The sequence below is a fragment of the Gossypium raimondii genome, chromosome 3, assembly GCF_025698545.1.
Source record: "Gossypium raimondii isolate GPD5lz chromosome 3, ASM2569854v1, whole genome shotgun sequence".
Lineage (NCBI taxonomy): Eukaryota > Viridiplantae > Streptophyta > Magnoliopsida > Malvales > Malvaceae > Gossypium > Gossypium raimondii.
In genome coordinates this window covers 43,862,360-43,877,516 of record NC_068567.1, presented here as the reverse complement: position 1 = coordinate 43,877,516, position 15,157 = coordinate 43,862,360, and the positions used below count along the sequence as shown (strand labels likewise).

Below are 15,157 nucleotides of genomic sequence, written 5' to 3'. Positions count from 1 at the left end.
TTAGTGGGTGGCAATCTACATCCAATTGAGGACGTTATGAAATGCCCAGAAGAAGGGATGATGTACTCCCTACGACATCAACCGGTGAGGGGACCTCGTACGCTGCAGATGATTGTAGGTTAGAATATGACTTCGATGTGGATCCACCTCAAGAGCCCGGGCTCGATGGTGTAGAAGTTGGCTTATTTTTTGAATCGGAGCCTATTCCAACAGAACCTGAAGATGCTGAAAGGAGTACAGATGAAGAAGAAAATCCACGATTTAGAGCATACTCACCTCTAGCCCACATGTATAATGTCGATCTGTCCGCAGATGATGCGTTAGAGTTTCCAGATCTACCACACTGGTTGTGTGATCGTACAAGTTCGAGGGTAGATTCGGGTGAATTTGAAGTTGGTAATTAGTTTACCAACAATGATAGTTTTATTGGTGCTTTGAAACAACATAGCATCAAAAACGGCGTTAACTACCACGTCGTTAAATCCAAATCTGATAAGTTTGAGGCGAAGTGTGCGGTGCAAGACGACACATGTTCATGGAAAATCTACGCCTCGTTAAGGAAAATAACAGGGTTGTGGGAGATTAAAAAGTACAAAGGTCCACATACATGTGCTGCAGGTACAGTATTAACGGTTTAGGGTTTTTAAGTTTAGGGTTTGTGGTTTTTAAGTTAAGGGTTTATAGTTTTTAGGTTTAGGGTTTGTGGTTTTTAAGTTAATTGTTAGGGTTTGGAGTTTTTAAGTTTAGTGTTTAGGGTTTTTAGGTTTAGGTTTTGGGGGTTTTAGGTTTAGGGTTTAAGGTTTTTAGGTTTAGAGTTTAGGGTTTTAAGTTAAGGGTTAGGATTAGGGTTAGGGTTTTTAGTTTAAGGGTTTATGGTTTGTCAATTAAATTATGCATTTAATTATAATTTATAAATTTATAAATTTTTAATAAATTAATTTAGGGTTTTTAAGTAATAACTCAAAAATTTTTCTATTTTATTACATCAAATAATATCAAAATATTCAAAATATTTGTACAAATAAATTTAAATACAAAAATCAATCTCCATGCCTGTCGGATTCAGTGCCACATGGCGGCCATCGACGGTTACGCGCTGGATTCCTCTTTTGTCCAGCTTCCGGCGGCGATTGTGGTTCTTCCGGTGGGGATTCTGGTTCTTCCAATAGGGCATCTGGTTGTCGAAGTTGAGACGATGATCCACCTTGAAAGAATAGTGAATATGGAGGTGTTTGCATCACCAACGACGATGGTGTTTGAAACCCATACGGTGGTGGGGAATGGTAAAAAGAAGAGCTCCCCGATGGCCCTTCTTGCAATCCTTCGTGCGCCGCTGGCCTATACATCGGCAGTCCACTCGGCGTAACAGAAAATGGAGCTGAACAGGGCCATTGGCTCCAACCTGCCATAGGAATCGGAAAATGATACATATAAGGGTTAAGATTAGAGGTGTTCATGGGTTGGGCGGCCCGGCCCGGCCCGACGGCTCGCCCGAAATATGAGAGGGTTTGGGTAAAAATATAGGCCCAAAATATGGGCTTGGGTAAAATTTTTTGGGCCCAGGCCCGACCCGGCTCGGCCCGAATATAATATATATTTTTATTTTTTAAAACTTTTTTTAAACACATTTCTTTCCCGTGAATATGAATCCTGTCCCCCTATTCCCAGGCCATTTCCCCCATTTCCCTCTTCCACAAATCCTTAGCCCTCCATTTTTTTTCTCAACCTTCACCTTCAACTCCGGCAGCAGTCCTCCACCATCGGTCCAGCTCCAGCCATTTTTCTTTCCAAAATCAAAGGTTAGTTTTCTTTATTTTTTCTTTCTCTGATATTTACTGTAAATATAAGTTTGATCTATTGTAGTTGCTGTAAATATAAGTTTGTTTTATTTTTCTTTCTCTGATATATTTTTTCTTTCTCTGATATCCCAGTAGTGTATGAATAATGATTTTGTTTTACTTTTCCCCCCCGGTATCCATAACCTAACCTTAATATTTGTTAAGACTTGGGGTTGAAAGAAGGGGAATGGCTGTAGAATAACCCTTCCAGTCTTAACATTAGACTTGCTATTTCACCTGTGCTTTGGTTGCCCTATAAATTTAGATATTTATGTATTTTCATGTTTTTCTCATATATTCTGGTGTATCGAAGGCATCAAGTGGAAATTGGAAGGATATAGGTTAGGTCTTCTAAAATTACTAGTTTATTGCCAATTTGTTAAAATTGAGTTTTCATTTAACTTGGATAATACATCTGAACTAAAGAGCCAAACTTGTTCTCGAAAAATAAACTAAATTCTAATTTCTGTTAAGGGAAGGAAAAGAATGCCAATATTTCTTTTTTAAACAATTAACCGCAATGGATTTGGAGTGAGACCATTCACTTCCACCCCCAAAATTTCTTAAACCACACAAATAATTTTCTAAAAAAAGAATTAGCAGTGATTGATTGAAGAATTTTACTAAACAAGAGTCATTATGGTTTGAAATAAATTTAGTATTAGTCAACTAAATAAATAACATATGATAATGAAAATAAACTCATTGATTTTTTCCATCTCTACTTTCTTTGAAGAATTGTTAATCTAATGCTCCAATCTCGCGACATGCTTTTTACTTATTATTGTTAATAATCTTTTTAATTTAATGTTATTTATAATGTTTAATCTTAATTTTAATTGATTTAACGCTATAATAATTAAGTCACAACCATTTTAAAGTGAGTAGTGTAATTTAGTTAAAAATTAATTTTAAAAATTTAATTTAATATCGATATGATCAATGAAAAAGACTGTATGTAATTTGCAGTATATTTTTTATGAGATCACATACAAGTATATTTTTCTGCTTCTTTCATGCATGCTGGTTCAACTTTATGGGTTCATTATTTGTTTGCTATGCTACATGCAAACAAAACACTACATTTTCCTGCTTTCATGCATGCTACCACGGGTTCTGTATTTATATTATCTGCATATAATTCATGTAATGTAATATTATGCATAGGCATTCTTTCTTACATTTATTTCTGTAATTTCTTTCTTACATTTGTATTTATCTTTTTTGTTTCTGTAAATACTAGAATGAGCGTATATATGCTTGCATGTATATAATTACTTACATGAATATAATTTTAATACATGAATATATATATAATATATTCAATAACTGAGTTATAAATAAGATTATTTTTGGATTTCAGGACTTGAATTTTTATGACTATGGCTAGTTCGAACACTCCTATACCTGTGGACGATGGTTTTAATGAGTATGAAAGTGCAATCAAACGTCAAAAGTCTACCACTTCAAAGGTGTGGGATGAAATGACAAAGCTTGAATGCGAGAACAAAAATGAATTGAAGGCACAATGTAATCACTGTAAGACTATCTTCTCTGCTAAGTCTTCTAATGGAACCTCTCATTTAAGACGCCATCTAAATAGCTGTTTGAAAAAAGTTAACAAGGACATCACTCAATACACCATAGGTATTCAACCATCACCAGAAGGTGTTCCATCTATAAAAAACTACAAGTTTGATGCTGATGAGTGTCGTAAAGCTATTTCTACTTTTCTTGTGTGTGGCAAGCATTCATTTAGGACAGTTGAAGAACCGAGATTTAAATACATGATGAGAATTGCTAGTCCTAATTTTAAGAATATAAGTAGATATACAGCTGCTAGGGATGTCCTAATGTATTATGCAAAAGAGAGAGATCGTGTTAAAGAAGAGTTGGCTAAAGCACCTGGTTTAATTCGTCTAACTTCTGATAATTGGAAATCGGAGCATACTAATGATGAATATATTTGCGTTACTGCTCATTGGGTTGACAAAAATTGGAAGCTACAAAAGAGAATCATAAGGTTTAGAGCTTTATTTCCTCCGTATGATGGTTTGAACATAACGGATGAACTTGTTTTATGTTTATCTCAATGGGGCATAGATAAGAAAATTTTTAGCATCACTTTGGATAATGCTTCTTATAATGATGTTATGGTTTATTGTCTTAAAAATCGTTTTCGTGCAAACCGAGCTATTTTGTGTGATGGTGTTTTTTTTCAAGTTAGATGTTGTGCACATATATTGAATCTTATAGTTAAAGTGGTTTGGAACTTCTTGATGATGTTGTTGGTAAGATTGAAATGGGATTAGGTACATAAAAAGTCGAATTGTAGGAAAAGATTTTATGATGTGGCCGACAAAAGTTTTCATTTGAATGTGACCAAAAAGTTGCGTCAAGATGTGTGTGTGAGATGGAATTCTACTTATTTGATGCTTGAATCTTCTCTTTACTATAAAGATGTGTTAGATTATTGGGGCCAACGGGATAAAGATTATCAAATGTTTGCACTTTCTAACGAGGAGTGGAGAAATGTTACTATTATTTACAAATTTTTGAAAGCCTTTTATGACGTGACTTGTGTTTTTTCTGGTTCTAATTATCCAACGGCTAATCTTTATTTTAGAGGGGTTTGGATGGTTCACAAGTTCTTGCTTGATACAGTTAAAGGTCCTTATTCTTTTTTAACTCCAATGGTTAAGCAAATGCAAGAAAAATTTAATAAGTATTGGGCTGAGTATTCGTTGATATTGTCATGTGCTGCAATTTTAGATCCTCGTTACAAGTTGAATTATGTGCAGTATTGCTTTAATACAATCTATGGTATTCATGCTTCAGATTTTGTTGAGACCATTCTTAGCAATCTTAGACTCTTGTTTGATGAGTATGTTAAGAAATCCAAATCCACGTCTTCCTCTTTGGCTAGGAGTTCTAATGTTTCGGATAAAAATCCTGTTGATTCTGGTTTGGATGAACACAATGATAATAGTGCTGATTTTGGGGGATATTTTGATGAGAGTGATGATTATAAATGGTATTTAAATGAATCTAGCACTATGAGTGAGAAGTCACAGTTGGATATTTATTTGGAAGAACCGGAGCTTGAGTTGAATAGTCAAATAGATGTTTTAGATTATTGGAGCAAAAGTTCAGTTCGATACAATGAGCTTTCATTATTGGCTCGTGATCTTTTGGCAATCCAATATCGACTGTAGCTTCTGAATCGGCTTTTAGCATGGGTAAGAAAGTTATCACACCTTTGAGGAGTTCACTTAAGCCAAAAACGGTTCAAGCTGTTGTTTGCTTGGATGATTGGATGCGAGCTAAGGGATTTTCAGCAGGAAATTATTATTCTCATTTTATTGTTCGAATTTTATATTATTTTTCATCAATTTGATTATCTAATTATTTATTCTTATTTAATGTTAGAAATTGGTTGCAAAAAGGACGATGAGGACGATGAAGACGATGAGGATAATGATGTTTCTTCGGTAGGATTTAAGATACTTTCTTTCTAAATGTTTAAAATTTAATTTAGCTTACAATTTATATTTTGTTATGAAATTAAATATGTTGATGGATTAATGTATGAATATTATGGTTTGTTGCTTAATTTTCCGAAGTCATTTTGGACTTTGGAGGTATGTGTACTTGTGGGGTTTAACTTATGCTCTTATCTCAAAGATAGTTTGAAGCAAAATTAGAGATTGGGATTTATATAATGACTAGAATTAGTGAATGATAGAGCTCAAATTGATTTAATATGATTTAATATGCCTATGGATGTGCTATCTATATGTATATGTGATTTGAAGGGAAAGTTTTGAGTTCGCTATCTAATTCGCAAAGAGAAAAAAACTTGTTGAGCAAATATTTGTATGCTTTGCGACTTAAAAGCAATAACAGAATATTTAATTTAATTATGTTATTATGCATAGATAATATGCTACTTATTGCCCAATGATAATATGTTGCTAGTCCTAATTACTTGTATAATCATTTTATTTTTATTCTCTTTTTAAGAATTGATTGTTACCTAAATGTCACAAATGTGTAATTATATACAATTAAATAACATTTAAATTCAATTAGTTGGTAATTTTTAAACAACTCTAGTGGACATGAGGTTCATTATTTATTAAGAATCAATACTTAGAATATAATACTACATCAATTCTAACATAAAATTTATAGATAACATGAAAGCTATGCATTTTGTTCTTCAAATAAGTAATCTTATTTTATTTTTTTTCATTATATACAAAAAAATATAATTTGATATTTGATACAATTTTAATAACAATTAATTTTAATATTTGTTTTAAGCAAAAAAAAATCTGGCCGGGCTGGGTCGGGCCCGGGCTTCATATTCTTTAAATGGGTCGGGCCTGGGCAACATATTAAGCTCATATTTCAGGCCGGGCCAGGCCTGAGCCTAGTAAGAGGGCTGAAATTTTTTCTGGGCCCGGCCCGGCCCATGCACACCTCTAGTTAGGATACATAAAAGGGCTAGGAAACGTACCTGGCATCATCTGAAAAGGCGGTTCCGTGGGTATTATCGGTTGAATTGCTGGGTCGGGTGACTGTGCCGGTGCTCTCGTTGGGCATGGTGATTGCATAGCCGCTGATGATGGGCCGGGTGAGTGTTTGGGCCTCGTTGAGGGGCCAACGTCATCGTCTCCTCGTCTTGGATTTAAAGGCCCGCGCCTTTCTCTTTGGACACGTATTTGCCGTTGCCTCTCCTCTGGCGTCAGTAAATACGGCTTGCCATGGATCCTAAACCATGGCATGTATTTCGACACGCACACTAACTCCGGAACGATGATTGGTTCCCGAGTAGGTATATATTCATACCAATCTTCCCATATTTCCATGTACTTGGACCAGTATCTCGGTCAATCAGTATTCGATTGTCGAAGGTCGGACTTTGTGTTGATCGTCAAACACCTCAGGTTCCACGGGAATTGGTTGTCTACATCCAAATTGTAGTATCACTCTGTCTGACTGGTGCGGCTCCACGGTCGCGTAGTTGATAACGCGACTTTCACGTACCAAGCGTTTCGATTTTGTAAGAACTCATTCGGAATTATTGCCCAAATTGCCGGATCCTCGTATGGTGTCCATTGAAACTATATGAACATTATAGAAATATTAGTTATATACATAATACTAAATACTAATTACCAATCGACTAGCGAATGATGGAAATATCAATTTTATTTAATACTTACATGTGCTTCCGACTGTTGGTCTAATAGAAGTTGTATATCTTCAAGTTCGGTAGGTAATCGAGCATGACTTGCCGGATGGTTCGACCTAATTAAATAAACTTTTAGCATACTTTTATTTTTAAATATCTACATAATAATTGTAAAATCTAATATAAAATTTACCTCGTTATGAGTGGGAATGTATATGGGTGGTCCACTCGAGGACGTAGAAATGGAAAGCGAAACCGTGCCCATGACTGCAGTAGTGACAGGCAACCTCCAATTTTTGCTCTCCTCGGTCGCGTCACCCTACACATCTCCCGATATAATGTGGCCAAGACGGCAAACCCCCAACTCAATTCACCGGTTGCTCTAAAATCAACGAGTTTCAGCAGCTATCTTAGATGTACGCGGCTCCGTGACAAGTCCGGCATCAGATAACATCCAATTAACTGAAGAATGTATGCCCGAGCATATCGAATTCTTTCTAATTCGGTTGAATCTTCATCCGGATCCGGGAATGTGTCTCGCAACCAGCCCATCTCGATCTTACCTCCGTCCATTTTCTCTAGAATAGCGCCCAGAAGCTCGTAGCACACCGCTAGCCAATCGCTAGATTGAGCAGACGCCGTGACTGGGTACCCGTCCACCGGCAATCCCAATTGCAGGCTGACGTCTTCCAAAGTGACAGTGCCCTCTCCACATGGAAGATAGAATGTATGCGTCTCGGGTCTCCACCTCTCGATCAATGCACTGATTAGTTTCGGGTCCACCTTACATCCCCTACCCTCATCGCCACGTGCAAAAACCCGCTTCCATGAGTAGTTCTCTACCAACGGTGATGGAGGAGCATGCATATTAGGATATTGCATTCCAATACCGATTCTGAGACTTTTATAACAAATAACAAATTAATAATTATCTAAAAATGTATAAATAAAAAAATCTTAAATAATATTTAAAAATTGAATTTAACACTTACCATCTTCATTTGTTCCACGGATATGTGGTGCTTATCAAGACTAGTCAATCCTCCGTCCATTACTGAAATCATACAAATTTTTTCGGTTTAAAAATTAGGGATTTAAGAGTAATTTTTTTCGGTTTAAAAAAATCAAAAATTTTTAAAATTATTTAAAAATAGGGATTTAAGAGAAATTTAAAAGGAAATTGAGAGCTATTTGAGATTAAATACGAATTTGAGAGAAATTTGGAAGGAAATTGAGAGGAAATTGAGAGGAAATTTGAGAGAGGATTTGTTTGTGAAAAAAAAAGGGTGGGGGTATTTATAAGTTTTTTTTTTTTACCGTTGGGGGGGCAATGGTCAAATTTTTGACCGTTAATCGCTTTATTCCTGTATGATCAAATCGCGTCCCCATGGGCGATGCCACGTCGACAAAAGCGCGGCCACGTCGAGGCGCTTTCTTGACGTGGCAACAAATCGCGCTCTGAAGGCAGCGCTTTGTTGCCACGTCATCAAAGTGCGCTGACGTGGCCGCGCTTTGCTGACACATCCCTTGACATCGCGTTGACGTGGACGCAATTTAGGAGAAAGGGGCCCATTTCGGTAAATTTAAAAAAAAATTGACTTTTTTTGGTAAATTGCCCGAAAATCTAAGCCCGTAAAAGCCTTTACTTGAAAAAACCTAAACTTGAGCTGATCCAAGTCTAAAGATATCTAAGTCAAAAGTAAATTCGATCCGAGCGGCTCGAACCCTCCTGATTGCTAGCTTTGGTTTCCACCTATTTAAATAAATAATAAAAAAACATAATTTTATGTTAAAAAATGCTTGAGTAATGTGGTCGTAGAAGGTCAATACGACTCTGACTGCCACTTCAGCGGAAATGCCTCCTGCAAGACCATCCTAAATCCATAATTTGATCAATTTCCCTAAATTTGGGAAAAACACATCCTAAATCCATAATTAATTTTTAAAATCAGTCCTTTTATCTAATTAACATTGAATATTTTAATGCAGTGGCATGATCCCTCCCTCACAGACCAGACCGAGTCGAGGAAACCAAAGGATCGCGGACCGGAAATTGCACGGTACCCACTGTGCCTGACTGACAATCGCTGCATAAATGGGTCCCACCTTTCGCTTCTCCAATTATTTCCCTCCGTTTTCTACTTTTTTTTTTTGGGCATGTTTTCTACTTATTTATATTATCCGGCCTGTCTCAAAATAAATAAATAAACAGATAAGGACAAGTTCTTTTTTCTCTATTTTTTTGCGCGTTATATGCCAATTCTCTTATTTCTTCTTCTGTAGAAAAAAGGAAAAATCAACTCACTTTGGATCACCAAAATTTTTCAACATCAAAGAAAATAGATTCCAATTTATCCTTGTTTTATTCACTCGTCGGTCCGATCCCGGTTTAAGCCTTTCAATTTAACCCCTCATTTCTAGGGTTTCTTTTTTTCCTCTCTGTTTCTACTGTTTCTCGCTGGAGTTCGTTGGTTTATTTTGGTGAATTGGAATCGTTAAGAGAGAAGGATTGTGATTCTAGGGTTTCTTTTTAAATGAGTGAGTGAGTTGTGTTTTTCTGACTATGGCTACCATGCATAGAGTTGTACAGTCCAGTGTGAGTACGAGCGACGCTACCACTACCAGCTACGACGGCTTGACGTCATGCAAAGCAGCGGATATTGTGATCTCTGATCAGTTCCCGGCTGGGTTGAGGGTTCTAGTTGTGGACGATGACATTACCTGCTTAAAAATCCTCGAGCAGATGCTTCACCGTTGCCGCTATCACGGTGCTTAATTTTGCATTTTATAGATTCACTTATATATATTTCCATGCATTTTCTGCTTATAAAACTGCCATCTTGAATTAAGCTTGGTTTTTAGTATATTTTCGTTGTTACTTTTAAGCAAACGAGGAAAGACAAAATTGCATTTGACTAAAGATTATCGAATCACTAAAATACAGGGCAAGTTAAACATAATTACATCCTAAAAGTGAAATGAATCCTTTTTATTTAGCTAAAATTATATGTTCAAGTGTTGAACTCTTAACATGTGTTGCGTACCATTCACAAGCATGTGGTAGATTCTGCGCTAACAGCCAGAAAGAGTCTTAATTAGTTTCTTATTTTTGAGCACAGTGAAATGTTATGATGTTTGTTCAATTTTCTTTATTACTTTTTAAAAGTAAAGTTCCTTTTTTTTTTGCAGTTACTACTTGTCCCCAAGCCAAAGTTGCTCTGAACCTTTTACGGGAGAGAAAAGGGTGTTTTGATGTGATACTAAGTGATGTTTATATGCCAGATATGGATGGTTATAAACTCCTCGAACATGTTGGGCTTGAAATGGATCTTCCAGTAATTAGTAAGTATTCATTTATTTTCCATAAAGACTTTTGGTAAATATTATTCTTCTGCTTATTGACATGATGAATCTGTTGTAGTGATGTCGGCTGATGGGAGCACACGTGCTGTTATGAAGGGAATTAGACATGGGGCTTGTGATTATTTGATTAAGCCCATACGTGAGGAAGAATTAAAGAATATATGGCAGCATGTTGTGAGGAAGAAATGGAATGAGAATAAGGAGCTAGAACATTCAGGAAGCTTAGATGATACTGATCAGCATAAACAAAGGCATGATGATGCTGAATATGCTTCTTCCGTCAATGATGCAACAGAGACATCATTGAAACCTCTGAAAAAGAGGAGCAATTCAAAAGAAGAGGATGATGGTGAAATTGACAATGATGATCCATCCACATCAAAGAAACCACGTGTTGTTTGGTCAGTGGAACTGCACCAACAATTTGTCAGTGCTGTAAACCAGCTAGGGATTGATAGTAAGATCTCTAGTGATTTGATCCTTTTATTTATTTTGCTTACTATGTTGAATTCAGACAGGGATAGGCTTTTGTATTCTGTGCAATCTCTGAAATAGAAAATGTTAATACTAATTGCTTTTCTTATTATTGCTGGATAAAACATTGTGGCTGCTATTTCAGAGGCTGTTCCCAAGAGAATTCTTGAGCTGATGAATGTACCTGGTTTAACTAGAGAAAATGTTGCCAGCCATTTGCAGGTTTGGTCTTCACCATGTGAATCTGACATGTATTTTCTTTTCTTGTACTAGTAATCTGGACTGATCGTGAATATATTTGAGCATTTGGTAATTGGCTCTCAGCTTTGTGTGTAGTTAAATAGCTAAAAGTACTTGATTGTTGTTTTACTTGCAAGTTCGCTGTTCAATTTGAACTTCTTAATTTTGGCTGATAACAAACATTTGATGGTTTGATGTTGGCATGTCATTTCATTTCTTATTATTTCAAATCATGCCTTATTGATTCTTATATGCTCTGTTATTTATTTATTTTATAGTGAGAAGATATGGTCTGTTTCTTCTTTTTGATTTTACTCTACTTTCTGATTTAGTAAAGTCTATAGCTCCTCATCCAACTTTCATGCAAGTTATGGATTGAAAAACTTGTATTAGACCTCAACTATACTCAAGACTTTATTTTACATACAGCTAAGTACATTTTTCCCCCTTCCTTAGAGACTGAAGTTTTAAAAATTTTTTGCTTGCCAATATAATATTTTGTTGGGTGGATATCTATGGGGAGATTTCGATGTAAAGCTATTGTGAAATGAGTCATAATTAGCTCTATTTAAAATAATCTTAATTGGTTGACATCTGATGATGTTGTGAAAGAATTCTCTGAAGAGGATTAGTGTTGTCAAGTTAAATCTGTCTGATTGGAAGTGGGTCGGTCTCATAATGGAGTTTAAAAGAACAAAGAACCACAATGGTGAAGAAGCTTGTATTATTATTGTTGTTATAATTATTATTATTTACACCATTTGCATATAAAAATTATATCGGCCGATGATGCTTGTAGCATTGATAATATTTTGTACCTTGTTTTGCAGTGAAAGTACCTCTATTATGGGGACTGGTTCAAATTCATCCCTCTACTATTAAATGGGTCAATTTAGTATCTATATTAGTAAAAAAGATTCAAATAAGGCCAAATTTTACTGTTGGGAAAGAAAAAAAAAGGGTGAATGGTTTGTGATTTTCTACCAAAATATTTTTAAAATTTTTATGGTCTTGCTAACAAAATCTTTTGTTTGGTGTTGAACTGTGTATAGACAAAAGTTTGAATAATTTTAAAGCCCCTTTCATTCGCTAAATGGCGTGTGTCCATGTTCCTTATTTTGCAAAATAAAGTCTCACATCATCATCTTTCAAAAAGAAAAAAAAATTATCCATTTCACTTTCAACAGTGAGCTTAATTCTATTAAAATTTTGCCTTATTTGAATCTTTTTACTAGTATAGGGGCTAAATTGATCCATTTAATGATAGAGAGACTAATTTGAACCAGTCCTTGTAATAGAGAGAGCTAGCAGGTACTTTCACCTTGGTTTTGCTAGTCAGTTTTGATTAATGATTGTGATATGTGTCCTTGTCAGCAGTGCAGGACCACCTGTCAGCTACTTATGCTGAAACTGAACATATAACCTGTTCAGGAGCTTGAAGCCTTCATTTACATTCTTTTGATAGTATATACGCATCAAAGTTCCTAATCTCGCTAGATATATTTAGCTCCTTCTTTGTGCTTGTTAAAAACTTTAAGTTTACATAAGATACTGTAATCTCATATGCAGAAATTCAGACTATACTTGAAAAGAATAAGTGGAGTGGCTCAACAAGGTGGTATTGCTAATCCACTTTGTGGGCCAGTAGAAGCAAATGTTAAAATTGGTTCACTTGGAAGTTTTAACATCCAAGCATTGGCTGCCTCTGGACAAATTCCTCCACAAACCTTAGCAGCTCTCCATGCTGAGCTCTTAGGTCGATCTGCTGGCAATTTAGTTGTGGCTACGGACCAGCCAGCACTTCTTCAAGCAACCCCTCAAGGGCCCAAGTGTATTCAAGTTGATCATGGAGTCGCATTTGTTCAACATTCAGTAAAAAGCGAATCCAGTAGCTCCAAACACTTCTCACAATCCTTTGCACCTGTTGAAGATGTTGCTTCAGGGTTCAGATCATGGCCCTCTAATAACATTGGTACGGCAGGACCCAGTAATAGTGGAGGGTTAAGTTCTCAGAATGGTAACATGCTTATTGATTTGTTGCAACAACAGCAACAACTCCAGAAACCACAGCAGCGATCTACTGTTTCTGAGCTGCGCCGCTCAATCAATGTGCAGCCTTCTTGCCATGTTGTACCCTCTCAGTCATCTGCTAGTTTTCGAGCAGGAAATAGTCCCGTTTCTGTGACCCAAAATGGCAGCTATAGCAGGACTGCTGTTATTGATTACAGTCTTCTTTCATCTCAATCAAATTGTCCTTCATTGAATATTGGGCAAGTATCAGATGTGAATCTCCAAACTACAGGCGTTCTTAGTGGTTACATACCCCCTGCTTCTGTTTCTCCATCTGTTTCATCTTGCTCAGTAAATGCTGACAATTGTGCTAGTCAGCAAGTTCAAACTTCAAGCATGACATTTAAAGCATCCAGGCGTTTGCCAGGATTTGTCCATAGCACGAGTAATATCCCGGATCCTTATGGTTCTACTAAGTCTGGGGATTTGCTCAATCAAGAACCTTTTAATAATCTTGGATATATTAATAAAGGAACTTGCCTTCCAGCCAAGTTTGCTGTTGATGAATTTCAATCACATTTGAGCAGCTCTAGCCATGGAAAGGTTTTTAGTGAGAACATTGGTACCAGAGTGAAGCAGGAGCCTAGTATGGAGTTTGGGGATAATGCAAAAGTGGGAATCCCAATGCTACAACAATTTCCTCCAAATGATCTCATGAGTGTTTTCACCGAATAGGTATTCAGTTTTGGTCTTTAATAAATTTTATTTGCTTAACAGCATGCACGTGCATAAGTTGATTTGCCTTTTGTTGCTTCTCTGTGGCTTTTCTTTAACTAAAAGTAACTTGCCACTTGATTCAGTCTCTAAGGAAAATTCACCATTTCTCTGTTTGACTTATCCTGAAGGCAACACAGCAATGTATCTTTTCATTTGAAATCTAGGAATCAACATTTGACTTGTTATGCTTATGGAGCTAATATGATTTATGTTAGCATCAGGTTAGTGACCTTGATGATGCATGATTCTTTGTTGTTCCAACACTTCATTTTTGTGAAGTACCCGTGTCTAATGCATATATGGACTTAGGTATAGGATATCGAAGGATCTTCTGAATTCATGGAAATCTTGGAAGAAACTAACTAGTTTGAGCAACATAAGTATAAATAGGTGTTCATCTTGTATGGCTGAAATAAATTTCCTAGGAGTTTTATCAAACCTAACATGGTAGTAGGTCTGCTGTTGTTTGATGAAGCACTAATGGCATGCATATAGACAATATTGACAATGTTCAATAATCGAGAATTTACTGAATCAGTTCTGATGTTCTTGTACTACAGGCTTGCATTGTGTGGTGAGGAATACCTTTCTTAGTTCTCTGTGTTGTTGGAGCTTATTATGCAGAAGCAGGTGTTGAGAAAGTTTCAAATTGAAGTCTTATTTTTTACTATAGAAAGTAAATCCGGTGAAGCTACTTGGTATATGGAATTCCAAAATAGTAGGAACTTAATTCTGCTCTCTTTTGTACATTTGGGGCAATGGCGTAGGCTTTACTCATGTCTAGCCGCTATCTTTATGTCGTAATTAGTCTTAAGGAAAAATAAGCTGTGTAGGATAATAGCTTGAATTTAGGTCTCTTGCCAACATAATTGCGCGGAGTACTTGGGTAGTGATGTTAGAGTTATCATTTAATTTAATACTCAAATGAGTCTGTGTATTTTTGCACATTTTTTATACTCTTTAGTCTCTTTATCTCGTAATACTGTTAATATACTAATTATTCATGGTTGGGCGAGTACCCGGCATTTAGTTCATAGTGGGAATATGTAGCCTAGATTTTTTAATTTATTTCTTATTAAAGCATTTGTATTCAATATGCGCTAAAGTTATATTTGAACATGGGTATAAGAGTACGACTTTTTTTTAATTCAAACATCAATATATGTATTTGGCATTCATCCAAATGTGAGAGGCCAGAATTAGACTTTGAAGGGCTTTAATTTTGTGACAACTAAGCTATGACATTTCGTGATGG

At 36.1% G+C, this 15,157-nt stretch overlaps 1 protein-coding gene across 1 annotated transcript; it reads left to right on the top strand.

Annotated features, from left to right (window-relative positions):
* Positions 1–9,241: 9,241 nt before the first annotated feature.
* LOC105794369 (two-component response regulator ORR21) lies at positions 9,242–14,936 on the top strand. The gene is made up of 6 exons (XM_012623520.2): positions 9,242–9,806; positions 10,228–10,380; positions 10,460–10,858; positions 11,021–11,097; positions 12,685–13,860; positions 14,463–14,936. Exons 1-5 carry the CDS (start codon positions 9,602–9,604, stop codon positions 13,858–13,860), a joined length of 2,010 nt encoding a protein of 669 aa, XP_012478974.1. The 5' UTR covers positions 9,242–9,601; the 3' UTR covers positions 14,463–14,936.
* Positions 14,937–15,157: the final 221 nt, after the last annotated feature.

Bases quoted from the DNA above. Each gene is read 5' to 3' on its own strand.
- LOC105794369 (XM_012623520.2), top strand. From the start codon at position 9,602: ATGGCTACCATGCATAGAGTTGTACAGTCCAGTGTGAGTACGAGCGAC. The intron at 10,381-10,459 runs GTAAGTATTCAT...AATCTGTTGTAG, and splicing joins AATGGATCTTCCAGTAATTA to TGATGTCGGCTGATGGGAGC. The intron at 10,859-11,020 runs GTAAGATCTCTA...CTGCTATTTCAG, and splicing joins AAACCAGCTAGGGATTGATA to AGGCTGTTCCCAAGAGAATT.